We start from the raw sequence: 24,891 nt of genomic DNA, 5'->3' as shown, positions 1-24,891 counted from the left end.
GAACCTTCAAATCCTGTGGAAGTGATCTGATTTCAGAGCAGTGGGTGCGGGAGAAGGTTGTTGCTATGGCAATCTGCACATCCGCTGAATGGGGATCGCTCCCTAAGGAAGAACAGGAGGGCTTCCATAGGCTCTGGGACTTGTGAATAATCATCCTCTCCTTCCTTTATGTCCCAGGGGAAGGACACTGGAGAAGCCTGTCCCCATGCTGCCTGATCCCGGGGGCTGCTAGGGCTGAGGACCCAGGAGGGCCAGCCTCCTCAGAGAACCTGTTTTACACACAGTGACAGAGGTCGGTTGGGTGATGAGGTTGGGACTCTGGCCGGGAAGCACTGGTGGTGTCTGAGTCTCAGGGATGTGGGTGCTGGGCCCTCATGAGACCTTGGTCTACTCAGAACTAAGGAAGGGAGGGGATGAGGACTCTTTAACCAAAGGCCATGGAAAGCATCTACTCAATGTCATTCGTTTGCATGCAGGGAAACTGAGGCACATAGGCAAGGTGACAAGTCCAATCTGTCCTTGACATCAGATACACTGAATATACCTCTCCTGGACCCCAGGTTAGTGCAGCTGTTTTATTTTGTTTTTGTTTGTTTGCTTTTTGGCAGAACCTGGGATGAAATCCAGGGGCATTCTATCTCAGAGCTACACCCCCAGCCCTATTTTTTTTATTCTTTATTTTATTTTGGTGGTACTGGGGTTCCTGGAAACCCTTCTACCTCCAGGCTACACTCCCAGACCTATTTTATACTTTTTAAATTTGGAAACAGGGTCTCTTAAGACCTGCTAATGCAGCTGTTCTCAGAGCACAGGAGTAGGCAGCAGGGGTCTCTGGGCCAAGATCTCTTAAGCACAGCTGGCTTCGAACCTGCCCGATCTTCCTGTCTCCGCCTCCCAAGCGTGGGGATTACAAGCCTGCACCACCACGCCCGGCTTTTATTCTTTATTTTTTTTTTTATTTTTGGTGGTACTGGGGTTCCTGGAAGCCCTTTTACCTCCAGGCTACACTCCCAGGTTTATATATATATATATATATATATATATATATATATATATATACATATATATATATATATATATATATGTATATATAAATTTTTTTTTTTAAACAGGGTCTCTTAAGCCAGCACGGCTGGCTTCTAACCTGCGCGATCCTCCTGTCTCCGCCTCCCAAGCGCGGGGATTACAAACTTGCGCCACCCGGCCCGGCTTATTCTTTATTTTGAAACAACGTCTCACTAAATTGCAGAAGGCCTCACTAAGTAGCTGAGGCTGGCCACGAACCATGATCCTCCTGTCTCCGCCTCCTAAATACTGGGAGTACAAGTGTGATCCTCGACGCCGGCTAATGCAGCTGTTCTCAGAGCACAGGAGTAGGCAGCAGGGGTCTCTGGGCCAAGATCTAGAGCTTAAACCAACTATATGTGGTCCCAGACAAAATCGCTTTCTCTCCCTGGCTCTGAGTTTCCCGGTGGGCAACACTGGGATTGGGCTGGTAATCTGGAGCGGCCCTTCCCGCTCTGACAGTATCATTTTAGCTGAGAAGTTACTGGCTTTTTCCGGGACTACGTCATAAGAAGTTCCCGGGTTTGTAGTCCACTGAACTCGGCCGGAGGTAACCCCGGCTCAGGGATGCTCTCGTTGCCAAGGCAACCGCCAGGCCCGCGTGGTCCCCAGCGTGCCGCTGAGGAAGCTGGGAAGAACACTGCCCTGCCCAGGATGGCGGCGGCGCCGGGGCGAAGGGCGGGGTTCAGCGCTGTCATCCTGCCAGACCTTTCCTTTGTTTCCGCTTTTTCATACCCTCGGCGAGCTTCCACCAATACTTGTTCTCTTTCCTGATTCTGAGAGTCCCGGGAGCGAAACGGAAAGGTTGCCTACAGGAATTGGGGCAGATGCCCAGCGGGGAGGGCGGGACTTCCGCGCCCCGCCGGAAGTGACGCGACAGTCGCGGCCGCGCCAGGTGGAACGGCAGGTGGCTTCAGGTGCCAGCCTGGCCGGGGCCGGCGGTGCGATCGGCTCTTCCGGTGAGCGACAGAGGCAGCTCCCCACGGCCTGGAGGCCCGCGGGGTGAGCTCTGGGATCTGAGCCCAGCGCCCTGGCCTGGAGTCCCCCCCCCTGTACCTAGTAAGGACCACCTACCCACCTGAGACTCCCGTGCCACAGCGGAGTCCAGAGGGGAGGAGGGCCTGCTGTCCGAGCCGGGGCACGGGGCGGGGGTGCTTGGGACTGACATCTGGGCACTTTGGTTTTCTAAACCCTATGCTTTTTTCTCCCGGATCCAGTTTCCGTTTCCCCTAACTAGCCGGGCAGTTAACCAGCCCACCCCAACTCTCGGAACCATGTTTGCAGACTTGGATTATGACATTGAGGAGGATAAACTGTGAGTACTTTGTTTCCCCAAGACATGGGAGTTCGAGAGCCCCAGGCCTTCCATTTCTTTGCAGTTCGGGTTCCACCAACCCTTGCCCCTCAGTAGGGGCTCAGGTGTTCGGTTGCAGCAGACATGGACCCTGACCTTGCAGGAGCTCATCTTCTGCAGGGGGCTGTGGATGCATTATTATTATTATTATTATTATTATTATTATTATTAATTATTGTGGTACTGGGGGTGGAACCCAGAGGCTTTCTACCTCCGGGCTGTACTCCCAGACTTTTTTTTTATTTTTTATTTATTTGGAAACAGGGTCTCACTAAGTTGCTGAGAGCCTCACTAAGTAGCTGAGGCTGGCTTCGAACCCGTGCGATCTTCCTGTCTCAGCCTCCCAAGTGCGGGGATAACAAGCGTGCGCCACTATGCCCGGCTGTGGATGCCTTATTAGACAGTTACCGTTCAGGGCCCTAAGGACACTAATATCATGCCCCAGGGGGAGAAAGCAGAGCAGATGGGGCCGTGCTTCTGCTGGGGCGCTCAGGGAAGGCTCAGAGGAGGGGCAAGTGAGCAGGTTTTGAAGAATGAACGGGAACATCATAAATATACCTTCTTCCCCAGCATTAGGCGGTTAGTAGGACAGAGCTTCAAAAATTAGGGTTGTCTGCCCATTAGAATATATTCTCAGAGTGAAGTCTACACCTAATACCTTTCTGTGCCCTAAGCACTTAGTAAGGTTCTGGACATCAGTAGGTGGTTAGCAAACATTTTTGAATGAATTAACTCATCTATGAAACTCTTTACCAGAGACCATAAGTAAGTACTAATCAATAGTGAACACGGAGAGGGTAGTCGAGGGATGGCAGGAGGATAATTGAATAACGGGAAGGCTTCCTAGCGGGATGGCCGTGATGCCCCACGGGTGCCTGAGAGGTGACACGGTCAGAGCCCCGCAGCATCTTTTGAAGGTTTGAAGTCAGGGCCTGGGTTGGCCTCCGTGCCTTCCGTGCACACTTATAAGAACCCCATTAAGGGAACCGCATTTCCATTTTATGAATGAAGAAATGGCGATGCATAGAAGCTGATTTACTCAAGTCCCTTGGGAGATAAACTGCAGCGCTGGGGTTCAGTCCCAACATGTGCCTGACGATAGAGCAGTTCATGTTCGATTATAAGTTGCCATCTCTGACCAAGTGAGGAAGAAAACAGGCTCTCAGACCCGGGGCTTCTTGGGCTTCTTTTGGAGGACTCCCCCTCCGTCATCCTCCTCTGGGAGGCTCGGCCTCACCTGCTTCTCTTCCTAGGGGAATCCCCACTGTGCCCGGGAAGGTGACCCTGCAGAAGGATGCTCAGAACCTGATCGGGATCAGCATAGGAGGAGGGGCCCAGTACTGTCCCTGCCTCTACATCGTCCAGGTATTGGGCACTCTGGAGATGGGGCGGGGTATTGGACGCGGTGAGTCACCTCCTCGGGTATGAGAGAGGCAGGTTCATTTCTTCCTAACGAGGAAGCCCGTTTCTGAGGTCTGACCTCCGCAACGCCTCCCGACCACCCACTCGGGGTGAGTAGGGCCACCCCTGTTTTTCTCTGCCATTTGCATCTGTTCTTTGCCATCTTGGCACTTAACCACTGGCTGGAATCATTTGCCTGCTATTGTTCTACACCTGGCTGTTTTGCCAACGCTTGGCATTGTGAGGACAGGTAGCAGTTTACTTTTTCAATGTAGTTAGTTCCAGGGACAATGTCTTGCAAAGAGTGGATATTCAATACAGATGCATCTATTTATTTACTTTGTGGTACTGAGGGTTGAATCCAGGGCATTTTTTCTCTGAGCTACACCTCCAGCACTATCTACTTATTTATTTATTTCCTTTGGAAACAAGGTCTCACTAAGTTGCAGAGGGCCCTAAGTTGCTGAGGCTGACTGTGAACCTGCGATCCTCCTGTTTCCGCCTCCCCAGTAGTGGGATTACAGGCATGCACCACCAAGCCCTGCTTCAGAATGCCTGTAACCACCAGGAGGGCCACAAGCCTTGGTGGCTAGCCCAAATGGAGTAAGGAGAATCTGAAATAGTCTGAATTCAAATGCAAGCTTCCCTGCTTACTAGCATGTTCTTCAACCTCTCTGGACCTCAGTTTCTGTTTCCCCAAAATGAGTTTAAATTCATAAGTATTGCCAGGCGTGGTGGCGCATGCTTGTAACCCCAGTACTTGGGAGGCTGAGACAGGAGGATCTCAGGTTCACGGCCAGCCTCGGCAACTTAGGGAGGCCCTCTGCAACTTAGTGAGACCCTGTTCCAAAGTAAAGAATATAATAAAATTGGGCTGGAGGTGTAGCTCAAAGGTAGAATGCCCCTGGGTTCCGTCTCTAGTACCACAAAAACAAAGACAAAATCAAAGAAAACACACAGGCATTAGCATCTTTGGGTTCTCCTGGAAATTCAGCACATCGTAGCGTATTGCTTGGCGCTTTAGACCTCACTGAATGGCAGCTGCTGGTATTTCTGGCAGCTGTGCCTCACCCAGATGTTCTGCCAGCCATCATAAACAGCTTCACAGTTCTGCTGAGGGCGCTGCCCTGCTGGTGCTCTGCCAGCTGTGTTAGGAGAGTGGGCACAGGCCGGCTGAGAGGTCCCCTTCACCATGTAGCTGGTCAGTCTGACTTGTCTGAGGCCTTGGGAGGACCGGCTTGCACCTGCCCTAAGCCTCCCAGCTGCGTCGCCATTGGTGGAAGTGGGAGGCCCGCTGGCCTCGCCTCTGTCCAGGGTGCTGCTTTCACGAGCAGGTTGGCCTCCTTGTCATGTGACTGTCAGGCACTCTGACACCGCCTCTTCTTCCTCCTCATCTGTTGGGGTGCTAGGGGGCAGGTTTGTTTAGTGATTATAAAAGAATATAATTTATTTTCTAAAGTTCGGTTGTTTCTCATGCGGGACCGTGTGACCCACCTCTAACAATATTAAGGGCACTGGGGAGGCCTGGGGCCTTGCAGCAGAGCGCTGCCCTGCGCTTCCAGCCCGCCTGCTCAGCCGGTTCCGCAGCCGGCTCCACGCCTCAGGGTGCGCGCCCTGTCCCTTCCTCACCCGTCATTTGCAGCCCTCGCTCCACCTTTCCTGGTCCAGCGGGTGAGAAGTTAGTTCTCTTCCAGAACCACTCAGCCTTTTCACCCCATTTTGTCATCTTGACATTTTTAGCTAAATCTTTACTAGTACAACAGATATTTTGCTCAGAAATTTTTTACAAATGCCTGAAAAGCACTGTTGTAGGCACCAAGGTTCAGGAAAGGAAGAAAATGGGCCCCTACCCTCAAAGAGTTCTCATTCTGGTAGAGACAGTGCTTGGTTTAACTTTTCATGTTTAACTGTGTGTGTGTGTGTGTGTGTGTGTGTGTGTGTGTGTGTGTGTGTGTAGTACTGGGAATTGAACCCAGGGGCATTCTACTTCTGAGCTTTTCCCCTAACTATATTATATTATATTATATTACATTACATTATATTATTTATTGATTTATTTATGGTACTGGGGATGGGAATTGAACCCAGGGGCATTCTACTTCTGAGCTTTTCCCCTAACTATATTATATTATATTATATTACATTACATTATATTATTTATTGATTTATTTATGGTACTGGGGATGGAACCCGGGGGCATTGTACCTCCGAGCTACACCCTCATCCCTATTTTTTATTCTTTATTTTGAAACAGGGTCTCACTAAGTTGTGGAGAGGCCACTGTGCCTAGGCCAGTCAGGAAACTGCAATCCTCAGGCTTGCAAGTACTGGGACTACAGGTGTGCGCCAGCATGCTGGCCCTTTCTGTCTTTTTTTGTTATTGTTGTTCCCATGTACCTTTAATTGACATTTTAGCTCCTTACACTCAAGCATGAATGTCAACTGGGTGCTGTGGCACATCCTGTGATCCCAGCACTTGGGAGGCTGAGACAGGAGGATCATGGTTCATGGGCAGCCTCAGCTAACTAGTGAGGCCCTCTGCAACTTAGTGAGACCCTGTTTCAAAAGAATACAAAATAGGGCTGTGGGTGTTGCTAAGAGGTAGAATGCCCTAGGTTTAATGCCTGGTACTACAAAGTGTGTGTGTGTGTGTGTGTGTGTGTGTGTGTGTGTATTTATTACTTATCGGGCTGGGAGTGCTGCGTGGAGGCAGAATGCCCTTGGTCACATTAGACACTGGATGGCCTCATCCCACTGTCCTTTGCCGTCAGCGTTGTTGCCTCTGTTGTTCGAGAGGCTGCACTTGAGCAGTGCCTGCTCTTGGTCTGTCAAGACTTTGGGAGCTCCTCTTCATCCTTGTGGGTGTCGTGGAGCCGGCTGCTGGTCCAGGCCTTCTGCTGCCTGCGCCGGCCCTCAGGGCGGCTCTTTCGGGAGCAGAGTCCTTCTCCCCCACAGGAGCCCTGTGCCTCGCTCCTGGGTGGCATCCTGCCTCCGTGGCCTCTGCTTTCTTTCGTCTCTCAGTGTTTTACTTGTGAAGATACGTAACAAAAGCAACCATCTTGACCATGTTTAAGTTCACAGCTCATAATATTGGGCGACATCTTCTGTCCTCAGAACTCTTCATCTTGTGAAATTTAAACTCTGTGCCCATTGAACATGGGACTCCCGGTTCACCCCAAGCCACTGGCGAGCCCCACTTTACTTTCTGTCTGACTTTGACTGCTCGAGGCACCTCACGTAAGTGGACTCGGGCAGCACTGGTTTTCTGTTGTTATTACTGGCGTATTCCACTGAGCGTAGTGTCCTCAAGGTTTATCCATGATTAGCGTGTGTGAGAATGTCCTTCCTTTTTAAGGCCGAGTCACATTCCATTGTATAGAAAGACATTTTGTTTACCATTTGTCTGTCAGTGGACATTTGGGTTGCTTCTACCTTTGCGCTATTGTGAGTAGTGCTACTCTGAATGTGGTTGTGAAAATATCTCTTTAGGACCCTGTTTTCGCCAGGCATGGTAGCACATGCTTGTTCCTGGTATTTGGGAGGCTGACACAGGAGGATCACAGGTTTGGGACCCGCATTGGTAACTTAGCAAGACCTTGTTTCAACATAAAAATAAAATTGGGATGGGGATATAGCTCAGACGTAGAGTGTCCCTGGCTTCAATCCCAGTGCCATTAAAAACAAACAAACAGACCAACAAAAACAAACCAAACCCTGCTTTCAAGCCAGGCCTGGTAAATGCCTAGCATCCCAGTATTTGGGAGGCTGAGACGGGATCGCAGATTTGGGGGCTACTTGTCAATGTAGCAAGTCTCTCATTAATCTAGTGGGACCCTATTTCAAAACAAAACAAGAAATAAATAGATAAAAAAAAGAACCGGGGGTATATCTTGGAGGTAGAAATATCCCTGGGTTCAGTCCTCACAACCAAAAGACTTTGCTTTCGGTTCTTTTGGCTATTTACCTAGCAGTAGAATTGCTGGGTCACATGGGAATTCTATTTCTAATCTTCTGAGGAACCGCCATGCTCTCCCACGGCAGCTATGACATTTTACATTACCACCAATAGCGCACGAGGGTTTCAGTTTCTCCACATCCTTACCAACACTGGTTTGTTTTTTGTTTTGTTTTGTTTTGTTGCTTTTTTTTTGATAATAGTAGCCATCCTAATGGATGTGTGGTGGTAATTCTTTATAGCTGTGATTTTCATTTCCCTAATGACTAGTGATACTGAGCATCCTCTGTACTCTTCAGTCGTTTGTATACCTTCCTTGGAGAAATGTCTATTCGAGCCCTTCACCTTTGTTTGTGTTGGGTTGTTTGGGTGTTCTCTGTATATTTTGGATATTAATGCCTTATCAAATACATGATTTGCAAATATTCCCCCCTTTTGTGGGTTGACTTTATATACTACTGATAGGCTATTTGTGTGTGTGTGTGTGTGTTTTGATACACAAAGTTTTATAATTTTTATGAAGTCCAATTTGCCTTTTTCTTTTCTACCTCTTTGGTGTCAAATCCAAGAAATCCTTGCCAGATCCATATGGCGACACTTTTATTCTTTTTTCTCCTATGTTTTATAGTTTTAGTCTTACATTTAGGCCTCTGATCCATTTTGAGTTAGTGTTCTGTATGTGGTTTCAGGTAAGAGTTCCACTACTTTAGCATGTGGATATCTTTTTTCCCTGGAACCTGTTGTTGAAAAGATATTCCTTTCCCCATTGAGTGTTCTGGGCACACTTGTCAAAAGTCATTTGACTGTTAATACAGGGGTTTATTTCTGGGCCCTCATTCTGTTCCATTGGTCTGTATGTCTGTCTTGATGCCAGTGCCACACTGTTTTGATTACTGTAACTTTGTAGGAAGTTTGTAAGTCAGGAAGTATGAGTCTCCTAGTTTTGTTCTTCTTTTTCAAGATTGTTTTGGCTATTCAAGGTTCACTGAGATTTTATATATACTTAAAATAAAGACCTCATTGGGATTTGAATAGTGTTGACATTGAATCTACAGACTGCTTTGGTATTATTGACATCTTAACAATGTTAAATCTTCCAGTCCATGAACATGGGATGTATTTCCATTCATGTATATATTTATTTTAGAGATATCTTATAGTTTTTAATGTACTTGTCTTTCATTGCTGTTACTGTGTTTTTAGTGTGATTCTGGAATGTAGCAGGAACTATTTCATTTTCTTCTTGAAATATTACAAACTTTATGAAGCACTCTTTCCACTGATTTTTGTAGAAAATTTAGCAACTTAAGGCAAGGTAAGGGAACACAGTATCAGAACCACTGATATTGTAGCTCAGCTAATACTTTTGGTATCTGTCCTAGTGGGTTTTGGGATAGTTTTACATTCTCGTGTCTGTGTGCCCTCATGTAACTGACTTTCCCTTCCCTCTAGCACCCATGCATCTGGTCTTGGATAGACACACACAACCTCACAGCCAGGGGGTGTGGACCCTGAGTGAAACATGAGTTCACAGGCATTGTGGGGCTCTTGCTCAGACAGCCCTGGGTCATTCTTTGGGAAATAAGTGAGGTGTAGAAATTGATAAAAGGTGCTTTAGAGCACTGAGTTAGCTTGGAACAGCGCTGTTGGAAAAACCTCTTAAAGAAATTACAGTGGAGGAGCAAACCTTCACGGTGTGAGGTCAGTGCGTTTGCTGTCAGAGAAGGAAAGCCTCCTCAGCTGGGATTCGCGTCCTGACCTCCTCCCCTGCCCTCCAGGATTTGGGGTCGCCCATTTCTGCCTGTTGACTTCTTCCCCTGCCCTGTGCTGGCTCCACCTAAGAGGGCAGAGGGCAGAGATAAGACGGAGCCAGCAGTGGGTGGGTGGAGGGCAGCCAGGTCTCACTTAGCCCTCCTCTCTGACCGTCTCCTTGTGCACCGCAGGTGTTTGACAACACCCCTGCAGCCTTGGACGGCACGGTGGCAGCTGGCGACGAGATCACCGGGGTCAATGGCAGGTCCATCAAAGGGAAAACTAAGGTGGAGGTGGCAAAGATGATTCAGGAGGTGAAGGTAAGGGCCGCTGCCGCAGGGGGTGCTGGGAGGCAGCCAGGCCCACTTCCGGCCCTCTGTGCTGCCAGGCTCGCAGGCCTGGGATTGGGACCACCGCTCCCTCCCCGGGACAGCAGTGTCAGCGGCACGCTCCTGTTCCCCTTGGCCTCCCCCCGTCATTCAGGAAACACTAATTGTGCTGGCCCGGGTAAGAGCCACAGGCTGCAGGGTCCCCGGAACTCAGAGGGGACTGACACCCTTGGGTGAGCCAGGGTGTCCCTGGGCGGGGCGAGAGCCCACGGTGACCCTCCCTGGTCCAGGGATGCCACAGTGTCAGCTGGGCCTGGGGTGAGGAGGAAGAGGAGCGCCCCTTCCTCATCTCTGCGGCAGCTCCCAGGCCAGCTGGGCTCCTGTTCTACAGCCACAGCCCCATGCTGCCTGCTCTGCTCCCCGCTCCCATTGTCCAAGGCCCCTCCTTCCCACGGGCCACTCTTCTGCCACCTAGAGGTCGGCTGCCAGGAACCCTCGGGAATCCAGGGCAGTGAGAAAGCCAGTGAAGGAGACTTGAAGCCATGGGCTGATTTACAGGCTCTCGGGGGGCCAAGTGATTGAGCCCCCATCCCCGCACACATGCCCCCCAGCCTCTTTCTTGCCCCCACCTAGGCAGCCCCTTCTCGGGCTTCTCCATCACACCCTGGCCACTCCCGAGCCTCACCGCTGCTCGCTCCTCCGAGGGAGAGAGTTCCAGCCACAGCCCCTCCTGCCAGGGTCCCTTTAGCGAGGGGACAAACTGGGGCTGGGTCTCGGGGCTCCACTCTGGGAAAGGAAGCGATGAGGTCCATTGAGCCCCGATTCCCCGTCTGGGTATCGCTGCCCCGGGCGTCACCTGCCGGGCACGGCCGCCAGTCGAGGGAAGGCAGGGCAGGGCAGGGCTGGGTTGACCAGCCCCTTGCTCCTGACCAGCGCAGGCCCAGGCCCAGCTCCGCCAGCCCTGACCTCCCGTGAGGACAAGCGCGCTCCTTGTCTGTATAGTCTTGACATGAACCCAAGATTCCTCAGCGCCCAAGTTTTGGTGCCCGGCAGGGATTTCTGCCCCATTTCACTGCTGTCCGGAGCAGGAAATGACCTGCCTGAGTCCAGGCCGATACCCCCCACCCCCAGCATTCTTTCATTGACCCTGGCCCTTCTGGCAATTCTTTTTTTTTTTTTTTTCAGTACTGGGGATGGAACCCAGAGGCATTCTACCTCTGAGCTACACCCCCAGCCCTACTTTTTATTGTTTATCTTGAAACAGGGTCTCATTTAGTTACGGAGGGACTCACTAAGTAGCTGAGGCTGTCCACGAACTGTGATCCTCCCATCTCAGCCTCCCGAATGCTGGGATTACAAGTGTGCGCCTCCACACCCGATTCTCCTGGTGACTGACGCTCTGTGCTGCGCCCCAGGAAGCGGTTCCCCTCCCGCCCTGGATCTGATGGCGCTGGCGTGTTGTATCCCCTTCAGGGCTGGGTTTTAAAGTCCCGTTTTATATTTGGATGGATTCAGCCCCATGTTCAAGAACTTGAGGATGGGCTGAGACGGGAGGAGCACAGGTTTGAGGCCAGCCTCACTTACTTAGCTAGATTCTGTTTCAAATTTTTTAACAATGAAGAAAGTGACTTAAGATGTAGCTCAGAGGTAGAATGCCCCTGGGTCAAATTCCCAGTATCAAATAAATAAAAGGACCTGAGGCTGACAAGGACAAGAGGGGCCGCAGTAGCCTCCTGTGGTCAGGAAAGGCTGCGTGGAGGAGCCCCAGCCTCTGCTCAGAAGCCCCCTCCCAGCCGGGAGCAGCCATTGAATGCAACTCCTGCGACTCCCTGTTCACCTTGGCCACCTTGCTGGACAGGGCCCAGGGCCGGCCGCCCCGTCCATTCTTGCTGTCCTAGCTCCAAGCACAAAGAACGTGCTCACCGTGGGGCCTGGGGTGCAGGAGACTCCGTCGCAGCTCGACCCGTGCCGCTCTTGCAGGGGGAAGTGACCATTCACTACAACAAGCTGCAGGCCGACCCCAAGCAGGGCATGTCCCTGGACATCGGTAAGCCCACACGGCCCGGGCCTGCGCCTGCGATCACGGCCTGCCAGTGCGGGGTCCAGGGCTGCGACCCCGACTCTGCCCGAGGGGCCGGGGAGGGCCTGGGTGCCCGCCTGTGGCTGCCCTGCGTCTCGCCCCTCGTCCCTCGCCTGGCCGCCTGCTCTGGGGCCTGGCCGTCCTAGGGCTGTCCTTGTAGCCGGCTTTGGCTTACCTCAGCCCAGAAAGGGAGGGGCCAGCCCCGGCCTGTGCCTCTCACCCACTGCACCCCTCCTCCTGGCCCCTCTGCCGTCTTCTCCCAGGAAGGAGCAAGGTGGGAAAGGACCTTAGGCATCGGGCATCGGGCCACAGCCCGGCTACCCATAGCACCCATAGGTTGCTGCTGCAGGGGCCAGGCCTTGGCCCTGTAGACGCTTTGACAGGGAGGGCGGTGGCTTTGGGTCCTCTGGATTAGCCCCTCGCCTTTAAATCGAAGCCTGAGGCCTAGAGCAGGCTCGGTGGTCCCTGAGGGGCAGATGCCCAGGGACGCACACTGGACTCAGCACAGCCCTCAACAGCCAGGGCCAGAGCCACCTCTGGCCCCTCAGGAAAGAGGCTAAGAGCTGAACCAGTCGCCCTGGAGGTTCTTCCTCCAGAACCCTTTGGTTCCAACCCAGAATTCCCTCCAAGAACTAAGCTGGTGTGTGTGGTAACAGACTGGGGCCTGACGGCTGTGGTGCTTGACAGTGCCCGGGGCTTTGAAGTAAGCGGCCTGGGAACTGGCCCTCCCTCCTCTGCCTCATAGGGCTCACCCAGGTCCTCATGGGAAGAGAGAAGGCCTCCCTGCTGGCTGCCGGCCATCGCCGGGCCTGGGCAGCCCCGACCTAAGCTTTTGGTATTCACCTCCTCAGCCCACTGACCCCTCTGAGGTAGGGAGAGTAGGACAGGCCCACACCCCTCCACTGGGACGCTCCCCAGTTCATAGCCAGTCCAGCAGCCAGGCCCTGTTCAGCCCCGGTCCCCACGGGTCACTCCTTCCCAGCTAGTCGCCATGGGCTGCGGGCCGGGACGGCCTGGGGTCCTGAAGCAAACCTGCTGGGTCCTTTCTCTCCTGGCCCCAGTGCTGAAGAAGGTCAAGCACCGGCTGGTGGAGAACATGAGCTCAGGGACGGCTGATGCCCTGGGACTGAGCCGGGCCATCCTGTGCAACGGTGAGCCCCCCCCCCCCGCTCAACTCTGGCCGAGCTGCTGTGGGTCCTGCAGACAGTGGGCCAGTGCCTCCCCCTCCCAGGCTGGCCTCAGTTCCCCACCTGCCCCTTCTCACCTGTCGCCCTGAGCGCAGGGTGCTCCCGCCGTCCGCTGGGCCTGCTCTCCTCCACGAGGTGGCGCTGCTGCCCTGGCCTCAGCGGTTCCCGCCCAGGGCCCTCGAGGTGCTGCCCAGGCAGGGGCGAAGCCATGTCTACACACACGCACATGCGCGCACCCTCTCTTCCCAGAGGCCAATAAAACCTGCGATCCTGCTCCTCGCATTGCCAGCCCAGCTTATAAATAGCACTGCTCTGCCGTGTGCGTGGGGGAGATATAAATACCTATATAAACTGTGGGCTCAGCTGGGCAGACTGGCTTTATTGGCTCGGGAGGTGGGGGTGGGGTCTGAGCTTGTTCCAAATGGGGTACAAAAGTGGCGGCTGCTATTTTCAGCCTCTTGGTGCCTATAAATCCTTGTTACTGTAGTTACCGTGCGCTGAGATTAAATTAGAACTGGTTGTTGTGTTTTTCCCCCCAAACCTTGCAATTTCCCCAGCCATAAATAGGGTTTCTATAATTGAAGCTATCATGATGTCCCATGACCCAGCTGAAAAAAAAAAAGCGTGGCGCTTACGTGGCTCCTGTCCTGCGGCTGGCCACGTGCTGGGGCTCCAGAGTCAGGGCTTGCGGCTGCTAGTAGCCACGGCCTCCCCAGACCTCCAAGGTGCTCCCTCCTCCGATAGCTCATCATACAGCCGTCATACCTCCCTGGCCAGAGAGGCTCAGCCTGGCCGTGCCACCCCCGCCCTGCTGCAGAGGCCCCTGGGATCCGCCTGGGACCCGCTTGGGACTCAGGCCCAGCTGTGTGCCTTCGGAACAAGTTGCTTCACATCTCAGACTCTTGGTTTTAACATGAGAAAAGTAGCCTCTGCCCCAGAGGGTCAGACCAAGGAAGGACAGAGACTTCTCTGGCAGGCCTCTGGCCCTGGGAGGCGGAGGGGCGGAGGAGCCGCAGCGTGGGCCCTGCGTGTAGGTGTGTGCGCCTCGACCTCGCCAGGAGCCTGTGGGAGCCCTGGCAGTGGGTGGCTCCCCCTGCGGGAGCCAAGTATCCTAGCTCCCCGCGGGTGCCTTGCTGGCCCTATTTGCCCCTAGTCTCCCTCCCCCAATCTAGTATGCCTGCTGATCCTCAATCCTCGACCCTCGGTACTGGGCTTCCTCCCATTTTGAACCCCTGAGGGAGATAGCTGCCCCACCCATTCCCGTCACTGCCCGGTGCTGCTAGACTCGGAGCCCCAAGGGCAGGACTTGGATCACCTCCACCTCGGTCACTCCCCAGTCCCCCCCGCAGCTGGGCTCATTGGTTGGCACACAGTGGACACCCAGCAAGCACTGTCCAGCCAGCGGCTGTGATCAGGAGCCCCGCCTCTCGCACGCTGTCTCCTTCCCCAAGTCCAGTCCTCCCTCCATGTGCACTGCTGTGGCCCTGAGTGCGGCCAGCTCACCTCAGTCAAGGTCGAGACGGCGCCTCTCCTGTGCTCTCTGCGGGCCCCCTCCCCAGGGTCGGCAGAGGCCGTACATGTTAGAAGCCGCCTCCTGCAGGCGGTGGGGAGCCACCCACGGGTTTGGCTTTGTTGACGCTCAGGTGTTTTGTACTCATGACCTTTGGAAGGATCTGGGCCAGCATTGCCCACCTGCCCTGCATTTGCCCCAGCCAGGGGTGGGGGGTCATCTCAGGAGTGTGTCCCCCATTCTCTTGTTTGTGGGCGGGGCTCTTTACAAATGACCTGGAACCCAGCTGACCTGCGGTGCCCCACGCCTGCCCGGGCGCTGTTCTGTGCTGAGCCAGTTCTCTGAGGCCGCGCCCCCTCCCCGCACCTGCCCTGGCTCGGTGTCACCTGCTCTCTGGACCCCACAGATGGGCTCGTGAAGAGGCTGGAGGAGCTGGAGCGGACAGCCGAGCTGTACAAAGGTGGGTGGGGACCTGGGTCCTGGCTCTGCCCAGGGCAGCCTGGCGCTAAGTTGGTGGCAGGGTCAGGACGTACCCTTGGACATTCTAGACCTGTAAACTTAGTGAGAGTCCCCAGAGACAAAGCCCCTAGGAGACCTTGTCCACCTGCGTCATCCAAAGTCCTGCTCTCTGTCATGGTGGGGTTGGGCTGGTGGAGCTGTGGGAAAGCTGATAGACCCAGCGAGGGCCTACCGTGGCTTGGGAGGGGCCTGGGGAGGTCCCTGATGTGTGTCCTCATCTTCCTCTCGGGTCTCTTCCACAGGAATGACAGAACACACCAAGAACCTCCTACGGGCCTTTTATGAGCTGTCGCAGACACACCGGGGTAACAGCCTCCCCAGACCTGCTGCGTGGACCTGGGCCATCCCGGCCTCTCTCTGGGCTCAGTAGCCCTGTGCAGGGAGGGAGTGTCCAGGGTCCTCCTGGGGCCCTCTCACACCTGCTAAGGCGGAGCCTGGCCTAGTCGGCCTCTCCAGGGCCCGTCCCATCTTGTGTGGCTTTACACCTTACCGGTCCTATGGCTGGGCAACATGGCCATGGGCAGATGGCTGGGGCAGAGCTGGCATCAAGACCCAGGTGCCCAGGCCAGCGCTCCGCCTCCTACGGCATGGCCTCAGTCTCTTCGGCCTCCTCCCATGGTCTGGCACTGGCCCCTTCAGGGGCCCGGCTTGCTGGGGTGTGCAGACCCAGCCCCCCTGAGAGTGCAGGTCAGCTGCCTTGAAGATATAGAATCACCTCCCTGGGCGGAGGCCCCGCCTGCCAGCCCTGCCCTGCTTCTCCCCAGCCAGCCCCCGGCCTCTCCCTTGGGGATCCGGTGGGGCGGCCTTCAGGGCATGCTTGCCATGCAGCCTTTGGGGACGTGTTCTCTGTGATCGGGGTGCGGGAGCCCCAGCCAGCAGCAAGCGGAGCTTTTGTGAAGTTTGCCGACGCCCACCGCAGCATCGAGAAATTTGGCATCCGGCTGCTGAAGACCATCAAGCCGGTAGGTCCCGTCGAGCTGCGTGTCCCGTGCGTGGGGGCGAGGACTCCCGAACTGCTCCTGCCGGGGTGCCCAGCCTCAGCGCTCACCTGTGTGGCTGGCCCTTGGCCCGGACTTCATCTTCCAAGCCTGCAGTGGCACAAGCCACTGAGCAGGGCCCTTCGGCTCCGATAGCCCGAATCAGATGATGCCTTAGGCCTTCTCGGCCCGGCCGCCGCCTGCCGCGATGGCCTAAGCTGACCCCACCCCCCAGATGCTGACGGACCTGAACACGTACCTCAACAAGGCCATCCCTGACACCCGCCTCACCATCAAGAAGTACCTGGACGTGAAGTTCGAGTACCTGGTGCGTGGTCGCAGGCGAGGCCGCTGGCCATGGGACCCTGCCGCGCATGATCAGGCCGGCTGGCGCTCAGCGGCCCGGGCCTCACCTGGGCGCCAGAGCTCTTGCTCTGTGCAGCTCTGGCCCTTGGGAACTTCTTGTCGCCTTTAACAGTGGGTTAGACTAGGGCTGGACTGTTGGAATGAGTGCCAAGGAAGGCTCCCGGGTGTGACATCCTGACTCTGGTCAGAAGGGCCAAGAAGATGCTCCTTGAGCTTTCCTCCTTGGTGCAGGGCTTCTCAGAGCCCAGAGGCGCCTGAGTGCAGCCTGTCTTCAGGGGCCGCCCAAGGTCCTTTTACCAAGGAACTTTTTCTAGAGGGTCTTTTTCTTTGGTAAAAGGGGTGCTTGCGATTGAATCTGGGGCATCAGGCATGCCAGGCAAGACCTCTACCACTGAGCCACAACCCCCTCTCCACGGCACCCCTAAGACTTGAAGGTGGTTGACGGGGCTTCCCAGGCCTCCCGGCTGCTGCCCCCGCTCCCTGGCGAGTCTCAGCGTAGGCCAGCACCAGGAGGCCTGGTGGGGCCGCTGTTCTTTGGATGGGCCCAGCTTCCTGGTGTCGCCCGGCGTGGCCTGGGGGTGCTGGGGCATGGGTGGGGTGGTGTCCAGGCGGCTGCAGCCCTGACTTTGGCTTCACCGCCCTGCAGTCGTACTGTCTGAAGGTGAAGGAGATGGACGACGAGGAGTACAGCTGCATCGTGAGTACCGGCTGTTCTGGGTCAGCCAGGTGGGTCGGGGCAACCAGGGGAGACCAGGGGGCTTGGAGGGCCTCTTGCTCCTGGAGCGTGGGGCCACCCACCCCCACGCCACCCCTCCAGGCCTCGGGGAGCTGGCTGGCTTGCCGTGCCTGGGGCCAGTCCCCATCCTGACCCAGGCCGCCCCCTGCCCGGCATCTGCGAGACTCCTGCAGGGAAAAACTGCCCCACTCTGCCCCAGGTGGCGCTTTCGTGTGTCCAACCTGGAGCGCGTCTGCTGTCTGTCAGGACCCTCTGATGCCCCGTGTTCATGTATTGAATGTGACAGAGGTTTGGGTGTTTCGTTGTTGATTTTCCTTATCCAGACTATTGCCACATGAACAATCACTGGTGTCTCAGAAACGAGGGACCCTGGCTTTGAAACCGCAGCGTGGCGCGGGGCCCTGCGCTGGCGGGCCCGCCCTGCAGCCCCCCCGTTCCGCCCGTTCCACCCAGGCTCCCTAATGTGTCCCCCAGGCCCTCGGGGAGCCCCTCTATCGAGTGAGCACCGGCAACTACGAGTACCGCCTGATCCTGCGCTGCCGCCAGGAGGCCCGGGCCCGCTTCTCCCAGATGCGCAAGGATGTGCTCGAGAAGATGGAGCTGCTGGACCAGAAGCACGGTGAGGGCAGCCACCTTCCACCCTGCTGAGGGTTGGTACCAGCATCTCCCCATTTCAGAGAAGGCAAGACTGAGGCCCAGAGGGCTAAGCACCTAACTCAGGTCCCAGGGCCGGTAGCTGGCAGCAGCCTACCAGCTTCCCCAGAGCCTGGTCTGGGTGCACCGGGGTGGGTCCTGTCCCGAGCTGGGAGCCAGGACACTAGGTCCTCTGGGCTGGCCTGCTGTGGAGACGGGCAGCCCTGGCCTCTCCCAGGTCTGAGGGGTCGGGTTGTGCCGAGCAGGGAGCTCCAGGGTCCCTACTGGGTGGGCCACCACAGCTGCTGGACCTGCCCTCCTGCCTCCTGCCCCAGTCCAGGACATCGTGTTCCAGCTGCAGCGGTTCGTGTCCACCATGTCCAAGTACTACAACGACTGTTACTCGGTGCTGCGTGACGCGGACGTCTTCCCCATCGAGGTGGACCTGGCGCACACCACGCTGGCCTACGGCCTCAGCCAGGGCGAGTTCACCGACGGGGAGGACGAGGAAGAGGAGGAGGACTCAGCGGCCCGGGAGCCGTGCGGGGATGCCCGCGGGGCTGCTGGGCCCCAGGACAAGGGGGGAAGCTGGTGTGACTCCTGAGTGCCAGCGGTGCAGTTCGAAGTGGGGCAGCGGGGGGACCACGGCGGGCGGGTGGGCGGGCATGGCAGGGTGGCGCATAAAGGCCTGCTGGCTCGGGCGCCTGCCTCCCTGCCCCTCTGTCCTCGCACAGCGCCCGGGCAGGCGGGCGGCCCCAGGGCTGTGCCCCCCCCCCAAGCCGGGGAGAGCTTGGCTGCTCGACCTGCCTTAGGAAGGAGAGGGCAGGAGGAAGAGGGGCTGGGGTGGCAGTGTCCAGGACTTGCTCCTCGCAGCACCTCTGCTGGTCCCCGAGCCTGCTGCAACGGGGCTGGATGGACGGCCGAGGCTGGGGCCAGGGCCTCAGCATACCCCACCCCGGGCCAGCGCCCCTAGTCCCCACGCACACCTCGGCGGCCTTTATTTATTTTGTTCCCCAAGCTCAGCCATTTCTGGAAAAGGGCTGGGCACTGGGCCTGTACTGAATAAACAACCCAGATGGAGCCAGACTGCAGTGGCCTCTCCTTGGCTCCGTCTCTCTTCATCTGCCTCTTGGCCGAGGGGCCGAGGGGACTGGCTACTCCCTCCCCACACGCTATTGATCCCGCACGGCGCCCCTGGGATTAGCACGGTTGGCCCCCCAGCATCTTACTCTAGGCCACCCGCCTAGGGGTCAGCGTGGGATCCGGAGCCTGGCCCCACAGCTGCCTCCGCCACACCTGCTCAGGGCGCCCCGCCACGCCCCCTCTTCAACCCTCAGTGCTTCTCGGCGTGAAATGACCCTTGATTTGGGGCCCTGCGGCCTCAGGTGGAGGGGGCGGCATTGGCATCGGTGTGCCTGTGCCCCTGGGGTGGGGACGGGCTCAGGGAGATGCCCCCTGTGCTCTGTGTCCCTGCAAAGTGGAGGATGGGGTGACCACATGTCCTGCTTCGCCTGGCCAGTTCCAGAACACACCTGTGGCCCCTGCACACTAAAGTGCCCTGTTAGGACAATAAACACGGTCATGGGGGGTGCGGGTGAGAGTCAACAACAGATAGCAGGCTCTGCTTGGCCCTGGGCATGCCCGTCCCGCCAGGAACCCCTGTCCCGACTGCAGTGTGGGGAAAGGCACCACCCCACTCGGTTGTTAGGCGGACTCCTTGAATCAACACTTGTAATGGGCTTAGAAGGGTGTTTGGCCCAGAGTAAGTACTCAGTGTTAAGTAAATTGCAGTCATTGCTCTGGCAGCCTGGGGGAGCCACAGATATAAAATAAGCCTTGGCCAGGCACCTGCAGCCTCCCCAGACTCTCTGGGAGCTCCCGCAGGAGCGGGGGGGGGGGGGTCCTTGTACCTGGTAAGATACGGGAGGGGGACCCCTGTGGGGGAGCACTGCCGGGCTCAGTGACACCCAGGCCGACCCCAAAGCACACAGCATCCAGAGCAGAGCCACAGGGCTCTGACCCCAGGACAGCCCAGCTTATCACCTCAGGACCACAGGGCGCGCACCTGGGAGGCCGCAGGCCGTGTGTTACTGAGCTCTGGCCCCCACGCTCCTTCAAGTGTGTGAAGCTGAGGATAAATTGCAGGCATAGGGCAGACTCCGGCGCTGGCCCAACCCTGGGACCTGCGCTTCCTCGAAGGCTGCTCTGGCCCCGCCTGGGAACCCCATCCTCAAGCCAGGAACTGCCACTCCTGGGCACCCTGTCACCTGCGTGGGGAGAAGCAGATGGCCGCACTGGACTTCAGCACACAGCTGGCCGCCAGCCACTGGCATCTCTTGGGAACATCCATCTCTGATACTTCCGCCCTCAGCTTTTTTTTTTTTTTAATTTTTACTGGGCATTGAACCCAGGGACACTCTACTACTGGGCTACACTCCCCCCCCCCCGGCCCTTTATTTTTTATCTTGAGACAGGAGCTTACTAAGTTGCTGAGGATGGCTTTGAACCCATACTCCTCCAGCCTCAGTCTCCCAAGTAGCTGACATTGACGCCAGGTGTGCTCCACTGTGGCTCCAGTGCTCGAGGCCCTGAAGAGACCCCTCCAGCCCCCACCCATCCCCCAACTCGCATGGCAGCCAGGGCCCTGGAGGAAGTGAGGCGCAGGAACAGAACTTGTCTTTCAGCTGAGCTTTATGGATTTGAGTTCCGTCGGTCCACCACAGCTTCTCTAGGACATCCCAGGGCACCCAAGGGCTCAGATGCAGCCTGGACTTGCGGGAGGGATCATCCCGCCCCACCTCCCAGTGTGCCCTCAGAGAGGGCGAGCCACGTCCCGCGGGCCACCCACCTAGGCTACTGACTCCTGGGCCGTTTCCGAATCGGCCTCCCCTCCCAGCTCTGTGGATCCAGCTCGGAGGTTCAGCACCTCCAGGGCCTGGAGGCTGCCCGGCTCCTTGGTGCCAGCGGGTGGGGGTTCAGAGTCACCCTCGGCCTCTGCGTCCTCCGCGTCGCTGGCCCCACCCTCATTGGCTGGGCCTGGAGGTGCGTCCCGAGGGCGCCGCAGGCAACAGTAGGTGGCAACAGCCATGAAGAGCCCGGCCAGCGCCACCTCTGAGCCGGCCAGGTAGAAGATGATCTCGTAGTTCTTGAGTGCGTCCACCAGGCGCCCTGGGGGAGGACAGGTGGTCAGGGCCTTCCGGGGACCCCTTTGTTCACCCCTGCATCCTCAGATAAAGGTCAGTGCTGCCGATTTGGGCCTGCTGGACACACACACATGCACACACGCCCCTGCCTTTATTCCTGTCCCACAGACTGAAAACCCTGTGGGTTCTGCCATTTGAGATTTTAGAACTGGGAGGCTGATGCAGGAGGATGGTAGGTTTGAGGGACAGCCTCTGCAAGTAGCAACAGTCATCAACCTAGCGAGACTCTGTTTCAGAATTAAAATAGGCCTGGAGAGTAGCTCAGAGGTAGAATGCCCTGGATTCAATCCCCTGTTCCTCCCCCCCCCCCCGACCCACACGTGCTGCTGTACTTACTCAACAGAAAACGTGTGTGTGTGTGTGTGTGTGTGTGTGTGTGTGTGTGCGCGCTGAACCAGGGACTCACATGTTAAATGCGCCTGCCCCAGCCCCTGGAAAATCTTTTAACTACAAATACACATTCCTCTAGAGTGTGGGTCTTCCAGGGGGTCCACCCTCTCTCTGGGGCATTCCTGCGGCTGACCACACCAGGCGGTGACCTTCAGGATGTTTCTAGTGTCCCCCAAGCCGCTGTCCTACCTAAGCCCCTCTGAGCAGCCTTCCCCCAAGCATCCTGGTCCCTGCCCAACCAGCCAGCCCTGTCCCTGTGCCCCGCACTCGGCCGTGCAGTGACCCGCACTCGGCCGTGCAGTGACCTGGCCTTCCCAACCCAGGTGCACCCTCCACCCATGAAACCCACCCCAGCACCGTGCAAGAAATGCAGGCGGGCCCCCGAGCCTCTGGAAAGGCGGCTTCAGGCTCTGGCTGTTGGGTTTGAGGGTGCGCACTGTCTTGCTGGGCTCAGGTGAGATCACAAAGCTCGCTGAGGGCGCCGTCTCAGCACAGCCTCCCCGTGGCTGGCAGTGATCCAGCCCGGCCTGACCCCAGGCCCCTCCCTGCTTCACGCACCCCAGGAAGACCCTGTGTTCCTGCCGGCCACCTTTCCGATCTTAGTTCCTGTCTCACTTTAGGGCAGGACAAGCCCTAAATCTCCCTAAGCTGTGCCCTCCCCGGTGGGCTCTGCCAGGCACCGTCCCTGGGGGTCCTCATGATGGCAACTGCCCAAGGCAAGCCTGAGTGGAGAGGCCTAGCAGGGAGCGGCCTCTCCTCCTCAGCTGCCCCGGAGCACCTCTGCTCAGCTCCTGGCCCTGGGGGTTCCCAAAGACACTGTCCCTGTCCCCCTTCCCAGGTGGGGGCCTAGAACATATATGCACTGTTTCAAGGTCTGAGCACTTAGCACCAGCAGATCATGGCTCTCACTCTGCAGTTTGTGCTGGGCCCTCCTGCCTCAGTTTCCCCATCTTCAAAATAAGAATAAGGCCTCCCACTTCTCGAGGAGGCCCTCCATTTCTTCCAGGTACCCTCCGTCCCTCACTTTTGCGACCGGGCCCACAGTGAGTGGTCCCTGCCTGGGGGAGGGGACAGCTGGCCATGAAGGAGGTCCACCCACCAGCTGCCCCTTCTCTTCTCCCGGGACGCTCCGCCTGGGACGGGGAGGTGGCTTCCCTAGACTAAGTGGCACTAGGCCGGTGGCACCTGCAGAGGGCGGTCCGATGAGCACGGCCACGGCCTCCACGAGCAGCACCAGGCCCAGCGCGCTGGGGAAGCGGGGCGCGCCCACCGTCGCCATGAGCACCTCGAACTGCAGCGCGCCCACCATGCCGTAGGACAGGCCGAAGGCGACGCAGAAGGCCACCAGGGCGTCGTAGGAGCGCGCGCGCGCGCTGCTCAGGTCGGTGACCCCGTTGGCCAGCAGGGCCAGGCTGAAGAGGTAGGGGACGTGCGGGCGCAGGCGCGCCAGGCCCGCCAGGGCCCCGCACGCCGGCCGCGCCACGATGTCCACGAAGCCCACGATGGACAGCAGGAAGGCGGCCTCGGCGTCGGGCACGCCCGCGTCCTTGGCGTAGTTCACCAGCAGGATGGCGGGCACGAAGAGCCCGAGCGCCATCAGGAACTTGGTGACCACGTACACGGCGAAGGCGCGGTCCGCGCACACGGCCACGTCCAGCAGGCGCCGGCCGCCAGGGGGCGCGCCCCGGGGCCCGGCGGCGCGGGGCGGGGGCCCGGGCGGGGGCCGCATGACCGCGCCGCACGCGCAGCAGTGCAGCAGGAGGCCGCCGAACAGCAGGAAGCCGCCGCGCCAGCCGAAGCGCTCCAGCAGCAGCTGGCCGAGCGGCGACAGCGCGGACAGGAACACCGGGCTGCCCGCCGCCGCCAGCCCGTTGGCCAGAGGCCGCCGCCGCTCGAAGTACAGCCCCAGCATGACGAGCGATGGCTGGAAGTTGAGGGCCAGGCCCAGGCCTGCGGGCGGGCGGGCGGGGAGGGGCGCTGTGCGGGGCTCCCAGGGCCGCCCGCCCCGCCCCCAGCTGGAGGGAGGGCCCGGCCCCGGGGGCCACAGGACCCCCACCCCCGCAACCCGGCAGGGTGCCTCCAAGAGCATCCCTCGGGAGACTGAAGACAAGAGGTCTTCCAGGAAGCCCCCCCCAGCCCCCCAGCCTGCAGGGGAGAGGGGCGGTGGGCAGCCTCACCTGTGAGCACCCCCGCCGTCAGATACAGCTCCAGGAGGCGCGTGGCGAAGGAAGCTAGGATCATGCCCGCAGAGGCCAGCAGCCCACCGGCCAGCATCACCGGGCGACACCCAAAGCGGGTCACGAGGATGCTGGACACGGGGCCTGTGGGCAGGGTGAGGGATTGGTCCAGTCCAGGGGGTGACCTTCCACCTGGACTGGACCAACCTCTGCCCCTCAGCTCTAGAAATATGGGATAAGGGGAATAAGGTCCCCTCCAGCCTTCTGCGTGCCACCCAGAGGGGGCAGTGTGTGGCCAAGATCAAGCAGCTTAGCCAGGACCCACCAGAGGTGGCGTGAGAGAGGAGGGAGGACTGAGTCCTGGCCCAGGGCCGCCCAGCTCTCCCCTTCTGGACACCCCAGAGAGTGGCTTCTGCTCCCTGTACATCTTCCTGGCCTCCCCCACCCCAGCAGGCCGAGGTGGTTAGGGTGGGGGACTGGCGCAAACCAAGTGGGCGCCCGATGGCAGAGGCCTGTCTGGTGTGCAGGAGGCCCTGGGTTCCACCCCCAGCACCACAAAACAAAAATCACCTGGGCTGGCTCCTCTGTTGCTGCCCCTGTCCTGCCCCTGCCTCTCTGCTTTCTTGTGCCAGGCTTCCCAGAGGAGGGGGCATGTCCAAGGGCCCTGGGGCCTCCTCCTTCGGGACCCCCCCCAGTGCTGACCTGTGCCGTAGAGCATGGCCAGCATGATGGAGGACACCCAGGCCGTGTCGCTGTAGCCGGCTCCGAAGTCTCGCATGAGCGCGCGGAAGAAGACGCTCACGGCCTTGGGGAAGCCGTAGGCGAAGCCGGTGACCACGAAGCAGGCGCCCAGCACCACCCAGCCCCAGCCACCGTCTGGGGGGCCTGCGCCTGGTCGGGGGCCACCAGCGCCCATCGCCTCTGCTGCTGGGGGGGGGGACAAGAGGGAGTGGCGGGTCTGTAACCCAGAGAAGGGGGTTGGAGAGCTGCAACAGGAAACTGAGGCACTGGGCCACCCACTAGCCCCCTCCCCAGGTCCTGGAGCCCGGAGAGACCGTAGGAGGTACACCCACGTCTCCCTTCCCGCAAGGGGCTGGAAAGGGCAGGGAGCTGGAGGTGGTTCCCACCTGGGACGTGACTTCAGGAAGGCTCCCTCTGGAAGGAGCTTCCCCCCGGGACCTAGTGGTGGTGCGAGAGTCTGGAAGCCAGTGGGTGCCCAGCGCTGTGCTTGGAGACCGCTAGTGTCTCCGGCGAGTA

At 57.9% G+C, this 24,891-nt stretch overlaps 2 protein-coding genes across 2 annotated transcripts; one reads left to right on the top strand and one right to left on the bottom strand.

The window, feature by feature from the left end:
• Window positions 1–2,339: 2,339 nt before the first annotated feature.
• Window positions 2,340–18,468, top strand: PICK1 (protein interacting with PRKCA 1; the record flags this gene model as incomplete). The annotated part of the gene is made up of 12 exons (XM_080706345.1): window positions 2,340–2,380; window positions 3,673–3,784; window positions 9,719–9,847; window positions 11,837–11,903; window positions 12,998–13,087; window positions 15,040–15,093; window positions 15,395–15,457; window positions 15,981–16,114; window positions 16,365–16,457; window positions 17,142–17,192; window positions 17,706–17,850; window positions 18,200–18,468. 12 exons carry the CDS (start codon window positions 2,340–2,342, stop codon window positions 18,466–18,468), a joined length of 1,248 nt encoding a protein of 415 aa, XP_080562471.1.
• A 2,244-nt stretch (window positions 18,469–20,712) lies between these two features.
• Window positions 20,713–24,550, bottom strand: SLC16A8 (solute carrier family 16 member 8; the record flags this gene model as incomplete). Its single annotated transcript, XM_080704785.1, has 4 exons — window positions 20,713–21,032; window positions 22,643–23,407; window positions 23,635–23,778; window positions 24,337–24,550. The coding sequence occupies 4 exons, from the start codon at window positions 24,548–24,550 to the stop codon at window positions 20,713–20,715; spliced, it is 1,443 nt and encodes a 480-aa protein (XP_080560911.1).
• Window positions 24,551–24,891: the final 341 nt, after the last annotated feature.

This window comes from Muscardinus avellanarius (assembly GCF_963383645.1).
Source record: "Muscardinus avellanarius genome assembly, chromosome: 11".
NCBI classification, from domain to species: domain Eukaryota; kingdom Metazoa; phylum Chordata; class Mammalia; order Rodentia; family Gliridae; genus Muscardinus; species Muscardinus avellanarius.
This window is presented reverse-complemented; position numbering and strand designations above follow the sequence as displayed.